This window comes from Sorex araneus, chromosome 5 (genome assembly GCF_027595985.1).
Source record: "Sorex araneus isolate mSorAra2 chromosome 5, mSorAra2.pri, whole genome shotgun sequence".
In the NCBI taxonomy this organism is placed as follows: Eukaryota; Metazoa; Chordata; class Mammalia; order Eulipotyphla; family Soricidae; genus Sorex; species Sorex araneus.
The window spans coordinates 51,143,556-51,156,552 of NC_073306.1; the positions used below are offsets into that span (position 1 = coordinate 51,143,556).

The 12,997-nt window shown below is 49.5% G+C and overlaps 1 protein-coding gene across 2 annotated transcripts in view; it reads left to right on the plus strand.

The window, feature by feature from the left end:
* The window catches only part of ASAP3 (ArfGAP with SH3 domain, ankyrin repeat and PH domain 3), a 60,107-nt gene that overhangs the window by 26,133 nt on the left and 20,977 nt on the right, over positions 1-12,997 (plus strand). For both annotated transcript variants that reach the window (XM_055138936.1, XM_004603427.2), the window contains exons 2-5: positions 3,927-3,999; positions 4,093-4,238; positions 8,349-8,423; positions 9,603-9,652. In XM_055138936.1, the coding sequence (XP_054994911.1) occupies positions 3,927-3,999; positions 4,093-4,238; positions 8,349-8,423; positions 9,603-9,652 (344 nt within the window). The remainder of the gene's footprint in view (positions 1-3,926; positions 4,000-4,092; positions 4,239-8,348; positions 8,424-9,602; positions 9,653-12,997) is intronic.

The window sequence follows — 12,997 nt, forward strand, 5'->3', positions numbered from 1 at the left end:
AACCCTGAGCACCTCTGGGTGTGGCCTCCAAACAATTACATTTAAAAAATAGACATAATTTTTTGTTTGATTTTACTTTGGGGCCACAGCCAGCTGTGTTCAGTGCTTACCCTAGCTCTGTGCTCAGGGATCACACCTGGCAGTGCTCAGGGGACCATACAGGGTACTTAAGGATCAAACTCAGATTGTCTGCATGCAAGGCAGGTGCTTTACTGTGTTATCTCTCTGGTCCCTTACATATTTTCCTGTTACAAGCAGTTTTAGATTCACAGCAAAAACAAGTGGAATGTACTAGAAGTACCCGTAGTCCACCCCTTGCCCAACTCCTCATACTTAGAGCTACCCTGTGCTCACCATCCTACACCAGAGTGGTGTATTAGTTACAGTGGATGAGCCTCTGGACACCATTATCACCCCAAATCCATAGTTTGCATCATTGTTCACTCTTGGTGTTTTTCATTCTATAAGTTTTGACAAATAGATCCACCACTTAAGTGTACAGAATCATTTCACTGTACCAAAAATCCTTTGTGCCTCGCCTGTCTCTTTCTTCCACAACCCCTGGACACAACTGATTTTTTTTTTATCACATTCATAGTTTTTTCTTGTTCCAGAATGTGTATCTCTGGAGTCATATGGTATGTAAATGGACTTCTTTCACTTAGTAGTAAGTTTTTATGTTTCCTCCGTGTCTTTTTGGGACACGAAAGCTTACATCTTCTGAGGATTAAATAATACTCCATTGTCTGGATAGATGTATCACAGTCGAAGAATATCTTTGTTGCTTCTGAGTTTTGGCAATTATGAATAAAGCTGCTATAAGCAGACATGTACAAGTTATTTGTGTGAGTGAAGTAAGTTTCCAGCTTATAGAGGTAAACATCAAGAAATGCCACTGCTGGGTCACATGATTAAGAATATTTTGTTTTGATCTCAAACTCTCTTCCTAATTGACTGTACATTGCATCCCCACCTGTCCACTCTCATTCTTACTAGCATCGGAATTGTCAGTATTTAGGATTTTGGTCATGCTAATAGGTGTGTAGTCTAAGAATACTTTATGGAAATGAATACGGTGTGCACTGACCAGAATTTATACAACCATATTTATCTGCAATAGGGGAATGTGGCTTATTTTGAGTGCCCATCTCATTTGAAAAGACAGAGTTCTTACTGTTAAGGAAAAAATGGCCATTGGAAGAAAAGTCCCCTCAAACCAGTTTAAGTACTAAGAGGACAGTTTGCTGGGTGGATTCAGGAGACTTCATGGTGCCCCAAGGAGAGAGAGCATGGAAGGGCCTTTCAGATGTGGGATCTGGAAAATCATTAGGAATCAGGGCTGTTCTTCTGCCTTTATGTGGCATCACAGATATCACTCTCCTCCTCCTCTTCCTCTTCCTCTTCCTCCTCTTCCTCCTCCTCCTCTCCCTCCTCCTCCTCCTTTTTGTTTTGTTTTTGACTACATGGCTATGTTCAGAGCTTTCTCCTGCCTCTTCGCTCAAGGATCACTCCTCCCAACAGGCTTGGGGGACCATATGTGGTGCCAGGGATCCAACCTGGGTCGGCCGTGCGCAAGATGAGTGCCCTACCTGTTGAACCCACTGTACTACCATTCTGGCCTCACTGACTTCTTTCTACATACCTGTTCTGTTCTCATCTTTTTGCATATGATTAAAAAAGCAGTTCATCTTAAGTCTTTCTGATTAGTTAGCTTCCTAGATCTTAAGTTCAAATTCCTTAGAGAGAACATCTGATTGACCTGGCTTGGGTCAAGTAGCTACCCTTGTCCTGTCAGCTGTGACTAGAACAGACAAGGTGGCAAGGGTACTCTCCAGAGGGAAGGCAGTTGTCAGGGAAATGGGTGTCATGCACTCAGAAGACTAATCCAGAGTTACCCAGGATGTGGATTTAGATCTCTTAGGTTAATCCTATCCCAGGGTTTTGCAAACCATCATTCATTTAGGTAAACAAACATTGTGCTGCTTCTTTGTGCTAGGTAAATGTTAGCCATGTGTCTTATCTTCTAGGAATTTAAAAAAAATCTCTTTGGAATTGGTTCATATCCTTAACCTTTATTATTTTTTGAGCAATGTCATAGCACTGTAACACTGTCATCCTGTTGTTCATTGATTTGCTCGAGCAGGCACCAGTAACGTCTCCATTGTGAGACTTGTTACTGTTTTTGGCATATCAGTTATACCACGGGTAGCATGCCAGGCTCTGCCGTGCAGGCGAGATGCTCTCGGTAGCTTGCCAGGCTCTCCGAGAGGGACGGAGGAATCAAACCCGGGTCGGCCGTGTGCAAGGTAGACGCCCTACCTGCTTTGGTATAGCTCCAGTCCAAAAGTAAAGTGGGCTCGTCCATAGGTCCATAAATTAATTATGTCTTAGTTTCCCTCTTCAGGTTTCCAAGTGGGGATCGAGGACCTTTATATGGGGGTGGGGGGAGGTGGTCCACACTCAGTGGTGCTCAGGGCCCATACCTGGCTCTGTGCTCAGGGGCTACATCTGGCACTGGCAGGGGAGGAGGGCAAGGGGGACAGAACCGTAGGCCATGCTGGGGTTCAAACCATTGTTGTGGCTACAACTGCATGCAACACAAATGCCTTCATCTCTGTTCCATCCCTGGCCTGGGATCAAGGACTTTGACACATGATTCCTCATCTGAGTCCTGGGGAACTTCAGGTGTGGCCCTGAAGACCCTTATATCCTACCATTACCATCTTAATTGCTTCTCTTGTGTGTGTGTGTGTGTGTGTGTGTGTGTGTGTGTGTGTGTAGAGCAGAACCCAGGCCACACACAGAGGCCACACCCTATCACTGAGCCACACGTTCCCAGCTCACTAACTTGTTTCATAATGGTTTCCTGAGCTTGCCCCAGGCACATCCTTTCCACCACCAATGTCTCCAGTATCCCCTCCATCCCACCCCTTCCCCTGCTTCTATGGCAGATAACTTCCCCCATACTCTTTCTCTACTTTGGAGCATTATAGTTTGCAAAACAGATACTGAGAGGCTATCACATTTGGTCCTTTATCTACATTCAGCGTACATCTCCCATCCCAATTGTTCTGTACAACCGTCATTTCATTGATGTAGTGATTCCTTCTCTATTCCAGCTGCCTTCTCCCCCAGCTCTTGAGGCAGGATTCCAACCATGGAGCAATATTCCTGGCCCTTGTTCTACTGTCCTTGGGTGTCAGTCTCATATTATGTCATTTTATATTCCACAAATGTGTCTCGGCGATTTCCGTCTAAGCTGGACCCTTTGGACCTGTCCCATCTTCTGACTATCCTCACAGTCTGAGATTTGCTTCTTAGCCCCAGACTTTAAGGCTGCCTGATGTTGTCTCAGAGACGCTGAGTATATACCCTCCTCGCTCTCATTCAACGCCCACTGTGGTGTCCTCTTTGCCCTCACATGGTTGTTTATGGCACCTGGGATGTAATGGACAGCAGTCCTTTGGGATCAAGAGAAGTCCACCTTCTTGCCTTTGGTCTCTTGTGAAGCGATTTGTACATTCATCACCCAGATCATTCAACCATTCCCTGGGTCACTCCATACTCCTACCCTCATTCTGAAGACAAGGCTCAGAGAAGGGAACAAATTCTTCAAGATGGACAGACTACTGAATGTCTGAGCTGAGATGCCAACCTGGTCTGGCATGCTCCGCCATACCTCAGGGTTTTGTCTCACACCCTTGACTCAGCCAGCACTGGAGCTGGGGTCTGTGGTTTTCCTATGTATATAACTTACTCTGTGGATTCTGTGTGGTCTGTTTACATTTGGTGGGAGTGCAGAGGTACCCTAGGAGGAGTCCCTCAGGACAGCAGAAACTCACGGGAAGTGTTTGGGAGGATGGCCTTGTGAAATTTGGACCTCCCTGGAGGAGCCGCTCTGGACTTCTGTCCATGTTTGCTTGCAGATCCTGGAAGGAGACCAGGCTATCCTGCAGAGAATAAAGAAGGCTGTGCGGGCCATCCACAGCTCTGGCCTTGGTGAGTGAGCCCATGGGAGACCCTGCTTTGCCTGGGAACGCACTCCTGACCTAGACTGGAGCAAACTCTGAGTTCTCTTCCTTGCCTCCACAGGCCACGTGGAAAATGAGGAGCAATACAGAGAGGCCGTGGAGTCCTTAGGCAACAGCCACTCATCCCAGAACAGCCACGAGCTGTCCACGGGCTTCCTGAACTTGGCTGTGTTCACCCGTGAAGTCGCTGCACTCTTCAAAAATCTGGTAAGTGCCCTGCTCCCGCCCCCACCACTCCCCTTGTTCCTGGATAACCCTGTGGACTTAGCTTAGCTTCTACCCTTCCTCCAGCTTGCCCATGATCTCTAGTCTCCCTTTGACCTCTGACCCATGACCTGAGAACCCTTTCTAGCCCTGACCCTGTTTTCTTCCCATTCCCTCTTTCTCTCCCTCTCTGTTTTTCCTTGTTCTTCTCTGTGGTGAGTACCTGGGATCAAGAGGAGCCTCTCAGTAGGGGGTTAGCCCCAGGCAGGAGAGGGGAGCTCCTTAGAGGAGGTTGGGGAAAAGAGATGGTGTACTCTGGGGTTCTTCTCCTGGAGCCTCTGCTCCACTCTCTCTGTCTTCTTTTGTGATGGTGGATCTTTTGTGTTGCTGGAATTAAACCCGGGACCTCACACACGTAAGACATATGCTCTACCACTGAACCACACCCCAGCCCCTTGACTGCGTCGGCTGTGTCTTCAAGGCCTGGGACTCGAGTTGCCTCAGCTGGCCTCTTTGCTCCTGTGTCTAGTGGCCTCACGTCCTTCCTGAGTGTATCCTTGGTGTATGATTGCTTCCTCACATTGTCCAAGTCCCTCCTTTTGGCCATAGCCAGATACAGGCACCCAGGTTCCTAGTACTTCCTGAGTGTTTGTATTCACTGACCCTGGGCGCTGTGCTGCAGGGGGTTAGCTTTACTCAATGCTTTTCCCTGTTCCCAAAACCAAGGTCTAGCTCTTTCCACTCAAGGGTTAATACTTGAGGGCAAGAGATGCACAGCAGGTACGGCATTTGCCTTGCACGTGACATTGAACTTGGGTTCAATCCATGGCACCACATATGGTCCTCTAATCTCTCCAGGAATGATCCCTGAGACAGAGCCAAGAGTAAGCCCTGAGCATAGCCAGATGTGCTCTCCGTTCCCCCACACCCTCCCCCCAAAGAGTAATGCTTGAGAGACACGTGTTGATGCAAGCAAACTAGTTTTATTCAGGGGCCAGGAATCTTAGAAGATGTTCAGTTTGTCCCAAAACATCATCTCCCTCTCAGACCGGGACTTGGACTTTATGTAGGGAAAAGTGTGTAGTGGGGCCATGGGGAGAGAGGAGGGCACTGTCTGACACTGTCAGTGGATTCAGGTTGGTGACCTGCTTCTGGGAAGCACTTTGAAATATCGGTCTGTCTCCAGGAGCCTGAAGAGATCGCTCCTTGGTCTGTGATTGTTCCTGGCTGAACATTAAGCACACAGTGTTTGAAAACCCAACTGTACCTTTCAAAAAAAGAAGGTCAGGACCCAAGGGGTGTGTGTGCAAGAGGCTATAAGGACTATCTGTGGCAGCCAAGATGGTATTCCTGCTGTCTGTTTCTTTTATCTTTATATCTTTTTCCCTTATCACTTTTTTTTTTTTGGCTTTTTGGGTCACACTGGGTGAGCACTGTTTTTTGGGTTTCTTTTTTGACTTTTTTGGGACACACCCAGCGATGCTCATGGGGTTACTCCTGGCTCTGCACTCATACTTCTGGCGTTACTCAGGGAACCCTATGGGATGCTGGGAATTGAACCCGGGTTGGCCGCATGCAAGGCAAACTCCCTACCCACTGTACTATTGCTCCAGCCCCCCTTATCACTTTTTAGGCTGAGAAATTAGGACACGAGGTTAAACAATTTGCCTGCCATCAGACAACCTGGCTGGAACTCAGGATCTTTGACTCCAGCACCAGCTTGTCTGGTTCTGCCCCAGGAAAGCCCCTTTCCTCTGGGCTCTGTAGCTTGACCAGTTTGCCTGGCTCCAGTCTACCCTTCCTGCATTGCCTCTGAGAGGCAGTTAGCTTGGTGGTGAGGCACTCAGACCTCGAGCTTATACTGGGATCTTGAACCTTCATCCTGCTGCTCACTGCGTGTGTGACCCTGGCAGGTCACTCCCTCTGCCTGAGCCCTAGGTCTTTCCTCTATAAAATAGGCACAATAATGATGCCTGCCCCATAGTTATGGTTGCAATGGCGATGAGGTAAGGGAAGTGCTGTGAGTAAGCAGGTGCTCAGTAAGTCAGCTTGCCGGCTATCATTATTCCTTCTCTTTGCCTAGTTCTGTTGCACACACATGCCAGCAGCATGCTGAAATTCAGTGGAATTAGTGACCTCCTTCAGTGGAATTAGTGACCTCTGCTTCCCATTTCAGCCAAGCTGGTGTTTCTTGAGAGTTGACTCTGCTGGGTGTCGAACCATTGACTGGTGACACAGGATAGTTGGGCTCAGAAAATCATAGGCTGGGGGGCCAGTGAGCACAGTGGGCAAGGCACTTGTCTTGCACACAGTTGACTTCAGTTCACTCTCAGGTATGGTCCCCTGAGCACGGCCAGGAGTGGTACCTGGCCACGAGCCAGGAGTGAGCCCTAAGAAGTGCTGGGTGTGGCCCCTCAAAATCAAATGAAACAGGAACCATAATCTTGTGGGGGAGGCAGTCTAATGGGGGAGGCATAGTCTGAAGTGTGGAACCATACCAGTACCATGGCACAAATGAGGGACACGGTAACTTGCACCAGAAGCCAAGTGCCACCATGATTCAGAAAAGGGGTATGTAAGCATAGGCTGGGGATGGAGCAGGAGTGATCAAGAAGGATTCTTTTTTTTTTTTTTGCTTTTTGGGTCACACCCAGCAATGCACAGGGGTCACTCCTGGCTCATGCACTCAGGAATCACCCCTGGCGGTGTTCAGGGGACCATATGGGATGCTGGGATTTGAACCCGGGTCGGCCTCGTGCAAGGCAAATGCCATACCCGCTGTGCTATCACTCCAGCCCCTCAAGAAGGATTCTTGAGAATGAGGGGACCCAAGTATACCTTGAGAGATGGTCTAAAATGCTAAGTCATTTGGGGCTGCCCAGTGACAGAAACTCATCTCATACTAGGTTCTTCTTTTTCTTTCTTTCTTTCTTTCTTTCTTTCTTTCTTTCTTTCTTTCTTTCTTTCTTTCTTTCTTTCTTTCTTTCTTTCTTTCTTTCTTTCTTTCTTTCTTTCTTTCTTTCTTTCTTTCTTTCTTCCCTCCCTCCCTGCTTCCCTGCCTCCCTCCCTCCCTCCCTCCCTTCCTTCCTTCTCCACATATGTCAATGCTCGGGGATTACTCCAGGTTCTGCAATGGGATGCCATGGATTGAATCCAGGTTGATGTGTGCAAGGCAAGTGCCTCATCCACTGTACTATCTCTCCAGCCCCAAACTAGGTTAATTTTTAAAAGGAATTAATGGGCCCTGTAATGAGAAGTCCAGGGGTGCCACTGGCGTTAGGCTCCTCCTCTTTCTCTTCATTACTCTTTGTCTTTGCTTGATGAATCTGCCACCCAGATTCAATTTTTTTTTCTTTTTGGGTCACACCTGGCGATATTCAGGGGTTTCTCCTGGCTTTGCACTCAGGAGTTACTCCTGGCAATGCACTCAGGAGTTACTCCTGGCAGTGCTTGGGGACCATATAGGATTCTGGGAATCAAACCCGGGTTCACTACATGCAAGGCAAACCCCTTACCTGCTGTATTATAGCTCCAGCCCCCAGCCAGATTCAAATCTTGCCAGAAGAAAGACCCGGTGTTTTTCCTGGGTCTGTCTTTCTTTCCAAAGTTCCAGGAAGCGGGCCGGGTGGCTGGCTGGGCTCACGTTCCTAACAGGGCCTGTTTCGGATGCAGTCCAGAAAGCTGGAGAAGGAGGCTCCTGGGGCCAACTCCGACTCCTCTGTTTACCCCATGCAACCCCCCAGGAAAGGGTTCCCTACGTGATCAGGAGAGACGGGCTAGCAGGACAAAAGCAGCAGAGGGACACAACAGATGACATCCTGGAGTTAGAGAGAGAGAGAGGTGAGGGACAACTGATCCTGACCTGAGCTGTTCCCAGAGCCCAGACTGATGAGAGGAAGATCCACTGTTTTGCTGGGAGGTTGACTGCACCCCTGCTCTGTCCTTCCGTCTGTCTCCCATCTGTCCAGTGCCTACTTCATCACACTTTTGCCTTTGTCTCCTGCTGCTTCACGGTAGCCTGTACCCCATGGGTACTGGACTCTGTCCTGCAGCTGGACAGAGGGACACTCACTAAAGGTGTTGGGGCTGGGGGGGTGTCTCTGCTTTTTCCAGGTTCAGAACCTGAACAACATTGTCTCCTTCCCCCTGGACAGTATGTTGAAGGGGCAGCTGAGGGACGGGCGGCAGGTGAGTCTGTGTGGGGAACAGCATGCCCAGGGAGGGGGGGAAGGAAGGGGGTGGACAGGAGAGCATAGGGGTGGCAGGGCTGGGCTTGGGCTAGAGAGCAAGGGAGGGGCCCTCATGGGGAGAGGGGCCCTCATGGGGAGAGGGCTGGCCCCCTCTTCTGAACCCCTAGAAGGACAGCGGCGTCTGACCTCCTGTCCTCCGGGCACCTGTGGGGACTAGCCCACATAATCCAGCAACAGCCAGTTGCAGTGTTTCCATGGGTACTGTCGCCCCCATTATGCACCTGAGGAAACAGAGACTTGGGGATTTGGGGAAGCTGCAGTGGTTTCTGAAGCTAGTGCAGGAGGGGCCAGCGTGATTCTGGGGCTGCCCTTTCTGAGCCTGGCGCAGTTAGAGCTTGGAAGAAGGTGCAGAATAATCTTCCTGGGAAGTCTTCCCCATAAGGCCCAGGGGAGGAGCCATTCTCTCCCCAGAGGCTTCCCTCCTTGCCCCGAGCTGGACCCCAGCCTGGGAACCACCCAAACCAGACGGGCAGCTTTTACCCTCGGCTGACGGGATACCTTGAAAACAGGGCTGACCCAAAGGGTTGAGCTGGATGAGCCACAGACAGTCTAGGCCAGGGGCCAGGGATGTGGCTCAGCAGGAGAGTACAGGACTTGGCACCCCACGCCCGCACGCATGCACGCCTATGCCAGGAACTGGCAGGCCTCACTCGCTTGCTGTGTGTCCTGCAGTAGACTTCTTTGCCTCTCTCTGCACATGTGTCTTCCTGTTCATACTGACGATCTCATGCCAGCTGGGCATCAATGCTGGGTTAAAGTTGGTCGAGAAAACCGACCATTCTCCCACCACCCTCACCCTCATGATGGTCTCTGTCCTTCGAGGGAAGGGGCAGACCTAGGACATTTTCCTCATACCTTGAGCCCATCAACCCCCCATGCTGCACAGTGCCGTTAGGTGGGAGGAGGGCCTGTCGCAGAGAAAGGTCATTCTGGGGAAGTGGGTTCATTTGAGAGTATTAGGGGGCCAGCGGGGATGGAGGCAGGGTTGGGTTCATGTGGCTCTGATCAGCACAGCGGAGTGGGTGAACAGTGTCCCCTTAAAGGTGGCTAAGTAGCTGTTGACCCCAGGTCCCAAGCACTGCTGATTTTCAAACTGTCCTTTTGAAACTGTTTGCAGGATTCCAAAAAGCAGTTGGAGAAGGCGTGGAAGGACTACGAAACCAAAATGTGAGTGGCTGTGGCCAGAACACAGTGTCCAGGACAGAGGCTGTGGGAGCAGGAGGGTGGACTGCGGGAAGAAACGAAGTGCTGCCAGAACATGCTGCCCAAGGCACAGAGCCTCTTGCCCTCCAGAGGCGTTTGGGGGCTGGTTTATGCCCCAGGTCTGACCAGAACCTGGCAGCTAAACCACAAGAGACCCCCAAAGGATGTACCTGTGAAGGGGCTTCAGCTCTCAGAGACCTGTTTGCTTGGTGGTCGCTGACATGGGCAGTGACAGAAAACAGCTTCTATTTCAGAACATGGATGTGCAGGTGACTCAGCTCTCCTGATCACCCAGCCCAGGGAGGGAGAGAGCCGTGTCCCAATGAACATGGAAGGCTCAGAGAGGTTAAGTCACATGACAAGGCCACACAGCAAGGCAGAGACAGGATGTCTGAATACTTCATGGCAGAAGGAAGTTGCCTCTTGTGTGTACCAGATAATTAATTAACCATTTCCCCAACTGTGGGGACACTCTGAGGATAGGAATGTCCTTCACAAAGACCGCTTGGGCTCTGCCTTCTAGAGGGCACACAGGTCCCCAGCACAGCCCTCTGCCAGGGCTCAGCCAGACCTCACCTTGTTTGCTCACCTTTATAAACTGTTTGCTCTTGCATTTTGTGGAAACAATACACATTCATTTCAAAAAACTTAGAAAATAGTAAGTAAAAGAATAAAAATTTGTCATCATTTAGGGGATATCTAGTCTGTGCCTGGCTGGTGTTGGGGTAGAGGGAGTGGCCTCCGAAGCAGTGCTTAGGGGACTGGGGCCACTCCAAGTCGTCCTCAGACAGTTGCTGGGTCTAGCAGTGTTGAGCTACCAGGGCCACATGTGGTGGTGCAGGGAGATGGAGGCAAAAGGTATCAGGCATAGAACTCCAGGCCTTGAGCATGCAAAGTGAGTGCTCCAGTACTTTGATCTATAACCCTGGCCCTCAGAAAAGTTTTACACACTCTGGAGTAGTACTCTTTTTGTTTTGTTACTCTGGGGTAGTACTCTGTGTGTGTGTGTGTGTGTGTGTGTGTGTGTGTGTGTGTGTTTGGACAATACCCCTGAGTCTTACTCCTGGCTCTGTGCTCATTCCTGGCAGTGTTTGGGAGACCATATGTGGTGCTCGGGATAGAGCCAGATTAGCCATGTGTAAGGCAAGTGCCTTACCCGCTGTACTGTACTGTAGCTCTCTGGCCCCTGTTATTTTGTTTATTTAGCTTTCTTTCTTTTCTCTTCCTTGTTTTCTTGGTGGGAGTGACAGGGGAAGGTAGCCACACCCATTAGTGCTTAGGCACTGCCCCCAGCTCGGCTCAGGGGTCACTGGCAGAATCACTCAAGGGAACATGCAGTTGGAGGATCAAACTCCGGACCCCCACATGTAGAGCATGTGCTCAGCCCACTGAGCTCTCTCTCTGACTCACAATTTTCATATTGTTTTTACTGATTCATAAGTGATACATAATATTCTGGGATTTCAGGGGATTAGCTCTCCACCTCTATATGTGTGTAATATCACACCTACCACCAAAGTGAGTTGCAAAGTGAGGGTTTTTTTTGGGGGGAGGGGCACACGCGGAAGTACTCAGGGCTTACTTCTGGCTCTGTGCTTCGGGGTTACTCCTGGCGATGCTTAGGAGACCATATTTAGTATTGGGTTGAAACAGGGTAGGCCATATACAAGGCAAGTACTTTAATTCCTATACTGTATCTCTGGCCCCAGCACTTTACTTAATTTTATTTATTTATTTATTTATTTATTTATTTTTGCTCTTTGGGTCACACCCAGCAATGCTCAGGGGTTACTCCTGGCTTTGCATTCAGAAATTACTCCTGGCAGTGCTTGGGGGAGTATATGGGATGCCGGGGATCGAACCCGGGTCAGCCGCGTGCAAGGCAAACGCCCTACCCGCTGTGCTATCGCTCCGGCCCCTTTACTTTATTTTTGTTTTGTTTTTCAATACCAGTGATCCAGCCCAGCTTCTCACATATGCAAGGCAATTGCTTTACTACTGAGCTACATTCTCCACCTTAGCACTGTTGTTTTATAATTGAAAAATATGGGGTGAGGTGCCAGAGTGATATTACAGTAGGTAGGACATTTGCCTTGCATGCAGCTGACCTAGTTTGATCCCTGGCATTCCATATGGTCCCCAAAGCACCGCCAGGAGTAATTCCTAAGAACCAGGAGTAATCCCTGAACATCCCCAAGTGTTTCCCCCCTAACCCCTCCCCCTGCCAAAAAAAAATGTGGGGTGAGGGGCTGGAGAGTGAGTATAATGGGTAGATACTTTCTTTGCATGTGGCCGACCCTGATTTGATCTCCAGCATCATATATGGTCTGCTGAGCCCCGCCAGGAATAACTCTGAGCACTCTCCACCGTCCCCCTCACCCCAAAGTGGGATGAGACTACCAAAAAGTAGGAGAAAGGCCTTCATCTCCAGTCTGGAGTATTACTATCTTCGCAGTCCTTCTTGTTTCTTGTTTTTGTTTGGGGGCCACACAGTGCTCAGGGCTTACTCATGTCTCAGGGTTCTGTACTTAGTGTTCACTCCTGGTGGGGTGCAGGGGACCAAATGGAGATCTGGGAATTGAACCCAGGTTGGCTGTGTACAAGGCAAGCACCCTTCCCACTGTCCTCTCTCTTCAGCCCTCAGTCTTTTTTTTTTTTTTTGGTTTTTGGGTCACACCTGGCGATGCACAGGGGTTACTCCTGGCTCTGCACTCAGGAATTACTCCTGGCAGTGCTCAGGGGACCATATGGGATGCTGGGATTTGAACCCGGGTCGGCCAACGTGCAAGGCAAACGCCCTACCCGCTATGCTATCACTCCAGCCCCAGCCCTCAGTCTTTTTTTTTAATATGTGAAGCAATATTTTTACCAAGATGGAATCATAATCATCATATTATTTTATAAGTTTCACTAAAAAATATATCACAACCATCTTATTCATATCATTTGTTGTTGTGGTGGTGGTTTTTTGGGGGGCACACCTGCCAGTGCTCAGGGGCTACACTGGCTCAGTTTTTAGGGATTGCACCTAGTGGTGCTCAAGGACTGGGCTGCCAGGCTTTGGATGTACTCCAGTCCTTTGAACTCCATTACATATCCTTATACAGCATCACTTCAGTGGGTGCAGAATGCCCACAAATGCATATTCCGTATATATTACTCCCCCCACCCCGCCGCACCCATCACTGGGGACACTTCTGGGAACTCATCTTTGTTCCCATCTGGAGTTTTTTCCTACAATCATCTCCAAGTAGTAGAGCCTGGAGCTTTATTGTTCCTGTGGCTTCCCGGACCAGGCGATCTCCTTTC